Genomic DNA, 8721 nt, shown 5'->3' with positions numbered 1-8721 from the left:
ACTCCCAGTCAAACCATAATTTATATAATATTCAACGCTGCACTGTATTACACTGTAAGAGGACGACAGCTAGAGCCCTCAGAGCTATGGTTTAAAACATGCTGAACAGGTATGGGCTGAACCTGAAGGAAGGCTCCTTCGGAAAGTGCGGACACGAAGAGGACGCACACGGCAGTACTGACCACGGCGACTTCAAACTCCGGCGCGAGCTCGCCGCGCGAGCACCGCTGCGGCTTCCCGCGCCTCGGAACAGAGCGACGGCGCCCCCTAAAGGCGGAGGAGGCGGTGCGATGAGCAGGCTGTCATCATGAGGCGATTCTGCATCGGCGCTGCTGAGACACGCACAGCAGCGCGTATCCGGCGTTGAAAAACGGTGCAGGGTGAAATGCGAGCGGAAATGGGCAACAATTGATGCAGGCGAACGAGGAGGGACTGGCTGAAGAGCAGAAGACAAAGACTGGCGGACCCGCAGCGAGTCCAGAAGGGATCCCCGCACCCGCACCCGAACCGCATCCATCCGCAGCCCGCAGCCCGGCACGCTGCGGTTCTTCATCATGCAGACCCGATCGGTAAGAGAAAAACAGCAAGCGACAGTTTCTATCACATCCTATCGCTCGCTCGAAATACAAACCGAATAGACTCGGAGAGACTCTCGATTTGCTTGCTGTTCTGTGATGCTCCGATGGATGTTTCCCTGCCCCCTCGTGAGCCGTGATTGCATCGCATATATATATATATATATATAGCATCATTCGTATGTTGTATGTTGGGCTGAAGCGAGGCTCAAGGAGCTACACTTCACAATCTCGAGCTTCTGCAAGGCCAGGGCCGTTTCGTTTTTCCCTTACAGATATACGTTTACTGATGCGCTCACTGGATCATCTTTAGCTGGAGCATTCAGGTCCTTCACATGTTCAGTTTGCATCATCATGTGTGCAGTAATACACACTGCGCACTGGTGTGTCCCTCTCAATGTGTGTGTCCACCTAGAGCCGTGTGTTGCTGCAGGAGCATTGCCATCACTTTGTCTAACATAAGGCAAGGTAAAATACAGCTCTGTTTCTTCAGTATTTTTAACCAAAGTTTGCTGTTGGAGGTGTCAAGGCATGGGAGAATTGAGGTAAATAAATTACTCTACGTAACCTTATCATTGGCCCAAGTAGACTAAATGCGACAAAACATCTAATTTTATCAATGTTTTCAACGGCAAAGGTCAGACTATACTGTCTTTTGCATCGTGATTGAAGTGAGCAGAGCGGATCATCGACGCTGCTGTCATCTGAATCCTAAAAATTGGAAATAACAAAACGAGCTCACTTGTTACACTCATTAACCTGTCATACTCATGCCCATGTTTGAATATATTTACACCTTTCCTGCAAAATGGTGGAAAAATATTATGTATCTCTCAACAACTGGGAGGAAATATCAGTATATGTCCTTTGTCTTCTTAAGTTTAGTGTACCTTTTCCAAGCTTCCCACAACCTTGATTTGCCTAAAGTCAATATTTATTTTCATGTTGCAGCAAAGACAGTAAGGAGCATCCAGAAGCTTGTAAAGCAAAACAATCATTTAAACAAAAAGATGAAATCATCATTGCCAGTGAGGATCATTCACAAAGTAACACAGGGAAGGTGAGCCATTACTACGGGCATCATAGGTATGTTCCAGCAAAATAATAATAACAACTACCCCTGCCTGCAGAGGGTCTGTGGAAACAGGGACATCCTGCTGGATGGAGTGGAAGGATATATCCCTTCAGTCAGGCACTTACATGACCTCGGGAGGGTAAAGGGCTTTAGGACATGGGTGGTAAGCACTAAAACCCAGATTGGTGGTCAGCACCTAAAGCCTATACTGAAACTTGCAGACCCAGCACCCTGTTTTAGAATGGTGGGTGGAATTGCACCCCGGCATGCAAATGACCCATTGGGCAACCTACGCCCAAGGAAGGCCAGGACGAAAAACACTGTTAAGCAGGACACAAGGACCTTCCAAGAGGATAAGCAGGACAGAGAGTCCCAGTCCCAAGGAACTGAGAGCTTCCAACATACTCTAGTGAAGAACTGTGCAAAACATCATGAAGCTGAAAGCACAGCAGCAGCAAGTCTGAGGAAAAAAGGCAAAGAGTGTAATCAGTCAAGACACAATGTGGACGCGGAGTCCAAAAGCTGCAGGATGCCCGAGCATTTGGATTCGAGACAAAGGAGTTCTGAGGTTGGCAGGGAAGATCCAGCCAAAGCCGATGTGCACAAGTTTCAATCCAAGTCCCCTGAAATCACAAACAGCTGCTTTCTGGACTCATTGGGGAACCAAAGTGATGAGCCTAGCACTGGCTGCACAGGAGATGTCAAAGCCTCCATGAAATGCAAGAATGACGTTCATGCAGTTTGTGTGACAGAGACCTTGAAATATCTCTTGGCAAAGATTGAATCCAAGAAGACCACAGAGTCTGAAATTCCTCAAAAGCAAAACCAGAAGAGCAATGGGGGGTCAAGTGAAGGAATGATGGAAAAGTTGCCACGCCGATGGGTTACTACTGATGTCCCTGAGAGACATAGCTGTATGGAGACTGGGTCAGTTGATCAAGGTTGTGGACCTTGCTCACTGGTCCATCAAGGTCTCTTTAGCTCCACCAGTGGCGAGGAGAATTGTGGGAAAAATCTGAGGAGCCCCCAGAAGGTGGAAACAGAGCTACTGGGGATTAAACAGGCTGAGCTATCAGCTGATTCCAGTTCCTGTAAGACACAAAGTGGGCAGATTTCTGAGGTACAAGCTTGGTTGGAAGCAAAATGGGTGGTGAAAGAACCAAACAAGCAGGCTTTGTTATTAATCTCCAGCGAGGAAGGAGGAATGAGGTCAGCTATTTTTCCTTCACGAGGTCTTGACAGTGCTCCTTCTGGGGCTGCACATGTGTGCTGTAATCTGGTACCCTCAGAGGCTGGGAAAATGGTCCTTACACTTCCAAGCAGGTGGCAAACTGAGGTCGAAAGTAGGATGCCAGCACTGCCAACGTTGGAGGAGCCGGAGCAGCAGGAAAAATGCAAGATCACGGTAACAAGTGTCGAGGAGTGTGTCGATGTGGAGCAGGATGACGATTTTGGCCTGTTTGTACAGGCAATAGATCATCCATCCTGGGACAGTGACAAAGATCTGCACCAAGTGCCTTGCGATAAAAGTGAACGTCCAGGTAAGTCTGTTCCCCTTCAGCGTTTTCAATGGTAGCACATTGATACGAAATTGTAGCATTCACCTGCACCGCCAGGCTAAAGGATGTTCACGTACATTGTTTCTCTGCATCTGGTTTTATTCATACATTCATTATCAATGGCTGATTGTCCAGTGCAGGGTTGCGATGGTCTGGAACCTATCTTGGACTCATAGGGTACACCTTGGGATGGGATGCCAGTCCATCATATAACAATTATGGACAGGTATTCAGGCACACATTTGCACACTCAAAAATTCATCTTAAACACGTCTTTGGACTGTGTAAAGAAACAGGAGCGCCGACAGGAAAACAAAATGAAGACAGAGAAAACATTCAAACCCACAGCCAAGGAGCTACAAGGTACCAATGATACCTCCTTCATCACTGTATCACTCCAGTCCAAGTATTATGCAATATCATACAAGTATATATCCATATTATCTCTTATATACATATAGACAGTGTAATATACATATATATATATATGTATTCATACACACACACACAAACAGGCATCCCTCATACAACAAAGGCTCATTTCAGATTTCTAGTTACAAAAAAAAAAATCCCATTTGTACCCAGAAATAAACATAACAAGTTGTCAGCTCTCACTACAATTGTCTCACCAGAACAGGCAATTCAATCCAAAATATGTGTCTTGGTGATGTAGGGCATCGTGCAAAGTGAACAGAATCCCTCCCTTGATACCTTATGAATAGCTCAGCAGAGGGATTATGAGCTTTGTGAGTGATTACAGATTTATGAGAATTACCTGGTTAGGTAGTGTAATAATAATAATAATAATAATAAAAAATTTATATTGCACATTCAAACACAGTTTTTCAAAGTGCTTTACAGTAAAGAGGAAAGATATATCGATTGCAGCTTTAAAGCAATTCTCAATAAATATCAACATTTAAAAAAATTAAAACAATAAAAGAACAGCAGAATCCATCAGTTATCACAGGTGAAGTGTTAAATGCACTGCACTTAACTCCCTAAAGTCTCTCAGCCATGTATACAAGAGCAATGCAACACACACACTATGAGAAAGTCAGTCACCAGCTCACCTGAAACCCGTGTCTTTGAACTGTGGGAGGAAACCAGAGCCCTCGCAGGAAATCCACACGAACATGAAAAGAACCTGCAAACGTCACCCGGACTGAGTTAGATGAATGCACATGGCATACAGTGAAACCAGGCATATGTCAAAGGTCACGTATGTTGGAAAATGTACACAACTTACACTTACCTAGTATCTCTGAAGTATCACCTAACACTGAACTGAACATTCCTTATTCCTTACCCATAGAGCTGTGCTTTCAGACGAGCAGAACACGCAATGTTGTGGGAAGTGACAAAATAACCCTTTCCAATTTTAATTTGGTGCAGTTCATCAAATGACAGCTTTAATAAACAAACACTGCATATGGCCTTTCAATGACATTGCCAGACTTTCCTGTTAAACAGTTATGAAATTGAATGTTACTCCTTATTTGTTCCGTTCCTGTGTCCAGTAGCAGAAAGTTATGCCACTGAGGGTATAGCTGTCAGTTTGCTGTCAGATGGAAGGGGAGGCCAGCTCCCCCAGTCAGAGGACACGTGGATTGCGTTCCAAGATGACGTCGGTCCCCAGCTGGGAAAAGGACAAGAGGAGCAGCTTCCAAAGCAGCCAGAGGGACAGTGGTGGCCCCCAAGTGCTGTGGAAGATAAGAACCCCCTTCCTTCCCCAAAGACCTCTGACAATGTGGTCGGTACCTCGTTCGATCATCCGTCACCAGTAGATTTTATTCACAAACACACAATGCCAGTCAATTATTGGACATTGGTTACTGTTGACGTTTCTGCTAGATGGTGTTTCAGTGAGCGTACAGTATACACAGTATACTCATCTTGTGGTGTCTGTATGTCTGCCCAGTCCGGTGTGATTTTAGACGCATTCCCGTCTACATCCCCGCCCTGCTGCAATCCTGACAGCATCATGTCTCTTAGACAACTTGTGCAGAGCAATCCAGCGACAGACAACAGGTATGCAGATATTTTAGTGCCGTTTTGGTGCTTTGCTCATCCACAGCAGTTTAGGGCCGTACCCAGTCATATGCCGGGACAATTCCGAGTGGTACTACAGTAGGGTCCATAGTGGGACTTGAACCTGGAATCTTAATCACTCTCACACCACCAGAAAATAAATATGAAACTCGTAGTGTTTTGGTTAGATCTGCTGCCTTTGCACCCAATGGCTGCAGGTTTCAATCTCACCTCCAGCTGTAGTACCCTCAAGCGAAGTACTTACCCTGAAATTGCTCCAGTAAAATTCACCCAGCTGTATAAATGGGTAAATAATTGTAAGTTGCTTTGGAGAAAAGCATCAACTAAATGTAAATTAGCAATGTGTTTGCGCGCTTGTTCTCACATTAGCGGTAGTGATGAAGTAGGTTGTTTTAGTCGGATCATATAGTCATTAAGACAAAAATGAGGGGTCAGTCTGAAAAATGTATACACTTTTTCAAGCCACATTCACAGCTTATTGTTTTTCTATTAATGTAATGGAACTAGCATAGTGCACAATAAGTACAATGTTGCGGAAGTCTCCTGTGCAGGTTTACTATAAGCATGTATGTCCATTAGTGAGAATAGCATTGATTGTTGTCATCTCAGTGGCAAAATCATTTGTCCAGATGAGGGTCACATTTGGAGACACCATACTGCAGTAAACTGAGAGGTGCCTTACGGTACATTAAGGGAAGACAAATAGCTGCACGCCAGGGGATTTTCTCATCGTGCGGCTCCAGTGGAGAACTGCCAGCTCACAGCAAGTTCAGCACCAGCTTTGAGTTTCACACAATAGCCCAACTGTTGGACCTCCATACCAGAAAGAATAGGCATATAAATGAATGTTAAATGCGTGTAATATGTTTGCGTGTGAATTTTGAGGAACCCCTGCTTTTTCATCAGTCTCACTCTGACTTAACAAATTTGGATCGTGTGTTAAATTGACCTAGAAATGTATCAGTTCGTTCACTTTTGCTTTTTATTCCTCTTTGGATAGGGGCCTATTAGGCGAGCTGCAGGATGTGAATAGAGTCATTGGTTTAAAATACAAGTGGACAGAGTCACATTCTCACAAACTTCTTCTCAATTCTTTGCACTTGGACCAGTGCAGCAAGGTGAGTGATACACCTCAACCATTCTGTTTCTTCACTATTATTCGAGCCTATTGGTCAAGCAAGAGCTGTAAGTGAGATTTTAGTTAATACAGCATAATACTTTTAATAGTAAACATAGCTTTATTTTTCTCTCCTTTCACTCTTTATGCAGAAGAAATCATAGTAGAAACAAGGACAAAGAATATATTATATACTGACATAACTAAAATGTTGTCATTGAACCTGAGGCCAGCTCAGTAATGTGTGGCGCACAGTTGTGTAAACGCAACCAAAGTGCGCCCTCTTGTGGGGAAATACAGTATCACAAGCTTTCACTTTACTGTTTACATCTATTTTTAGAAATAAACTTGTCAAGAGGCTGCTTGTATGTCATGCAGTTCCAGTAGATTACATTATTTAACTTTAATCCATTTATGCAGCTGTGTGTTATTGAAGTGATGTACCAAATATTTAACCACTACTTACTGTGTCCTGGACCATTTACCGTTCTTTGCTTATCATACAAGTATGGACATTCTTGAGTAATATAAATTATGAAGGAAATCATCTTGTTTCAAAGTATGTTACCTGGTCCGGACCCCAAATCTTGCAATCTTTCCTGGAATCAGTACTGTAAAGATGTTAAGTAGTTTACAGATTCACCCATGGTACTGCGAATACCCAAAAAATTAGTTTCTAGCATATTTAAGGGTATACACACACACACAAACCCCAGACCCACATATTTAAGAGTCCGTCCATCCAAACCACTCGCCCCATGCGGGACACGGGGAACCGGAGCCTAACCCGGCACACAGGGCGTAAGGCCGGAGGGGGAGGGGACACACCCAGGACGGGACGCCAGTCCATCGCAAGGCGCCCCAAGCGGTACTCGAACCCCAAACCCACCGAAGAGCAGGACCAGGACCAACCCACTGCGCCACCACACCCCCTACATATTTAAGAGTAGTAAACATTAATTGTTCCCATGTGTATCTCAAAAAATGTTAGTCCTGAGGAACACTTAAACACACAAAACAACCCTAACACTGAGTTCTGGACTTTCATATTAAGAGTTCCTGTACAGGGGGGTGCGTTGGTGCAGTGGTGCAGTGGGTTTAACCGGGTTCTGCTCTCCAGTGGGTCTGGGGTTTGAGTCCCGCTTGGGGTGCCTTGTGACAGACTGGCGTGCTGTCCTGGGTGTGTCCCCCTCCCCTTCCAGCCTTACGCCCTGTTTTGCTGGGTTAGGCTCCGCCTCCCCGCGATCCTGCATGGGACAAGCGGTTTCAGACGATGTGTGTGTGTGTAGTTCCTGTACAATCCAAATGCATTTGGTGATGTAACGCTTGCTTGTTTGCAGAATCACGTCAACAGCTCTAGACCGGCCAGTGACAGTTCTTCACGGGGCGCCTCAATGACGAGTGAGAAATCTCCTCTCATTGGTTATGGGAGGATGGGCTTGTCTCATCCCATCAGCAAGAACATCCTGGCATAGGCCGACTACCCATTCCAGACCGCTGCCGACTTCAGGTGCAGAAACGCTTTGTTTGGTGCTGCGGCCACCTCACGCTTGGTGGCTGCGGCCTTACATGGACGGCCTACACAGCACTGGGGGTGATCCAAATGACACTTGCTGAAGACAGATCCTTCTCTCATGACAAACTCCTTATGCGAAAAACAGAACAGCGATGTTCTTTTTCTTCACACACACATACATGTGGTTTGGGACCGCCAGATTACAACACGATGGGTACATGTCTAAAAACAGTCTGCAGGAATATATGACCAATTTTTGCTTGCTCTCATACGTCATGTAAAAATACATACATAGTGATGTGCTTTTCTAAACAGGAACAAAAAATGCTTCTCTCTCTGTGTCTCACTCTCACACACACACGCGCGCACACACACGCGCACACACACACACGCGCACACACACGCGCACACACACACACGCGCACACACACACACGCGCACACACACACGCGCACACACACACACGCGCACACACACACACGCGCACACACACACACACACACACACACACAAATCAGATACTGCTGTCCTGTCATGTGATGTTTTGCCAAACAGAACATAAATGTCATTGTGTCTATTCTTGCTTTCTGCAACCACCATGTAATTTTTAAACTAGGAAGGGTTACAGGTTCACTGCACTAGATCACTTAAAAATTAAACTATTTATGTATGTAGGTTTCTGTCTTCTAATCATCTTAGTCTTACGTACAAAATTTAAATCCAGTACCTTGTCAAGTAAAATACTTTCTATTCTTATTAGGCTTATTTCCTCATCTCAGAAAGAATATCATTTTGAAAACATTAGTTTCAAAAATTTAAAAATGCTA

General features: G+C 44.8%; 1 protein-coding gene across 2 annotated transcripts; it reads left to right on the top strand.

Moving 5' to 3' along the window:
- The first annotated feature begins 182 nt into the window (after positions 1-182).
- Positions 183-8255, top strand: LOC108928693 (uncharacterized). Of its 2 annotated transcripts, XM_018742750.2 has the most exons (7): positions 183-569; positions 1527-3191; positions 4730-4962; positions 5131-5240; positions 6262-6379; positions 7719-7903; positions 7935-8255. In XM_018742750.2, exons 2-6 carry the CDS (start codon positions 1664-1666, stop codon positions 7851-7853), a joined length of 2124 nt encoding a protein of 707 aa, XP_018598266.1. In that variant the 5' UTR covers positions 183-569; positions 1527-1663; the 3' UTR covers positions 7854-7903; positions 7935-8255. The 2 variants fall into 2 exon arrangements, with proteins under 2 accessions (XP_018598266.1, XP_018598265.1); XM_018742749.2 differs by having other exon boundaries at positions 4730-5240.
- The last annotated feature ends 466 nt before the right edge of the window (positions 8256-8721 follow it).

Source organism: Scleropages formosus, chromosome 10 (genome assembly GCF_900964775.1).
Source record: "Scleropages formosus chromosome 10, fSclFor1.1, whole genome shotgun sequence".
Classification (NCBI taxonomy): domain Eukaryota; kingdom Metazoa; phylum Chordata; class Actinopteri; order Osteoglossiformes; family Osteoglossidae; genus Scleropages; species Scleropages formosus.
This window is presented reverse-complemented; position numbering and strand designations above follow the sequence as displayed.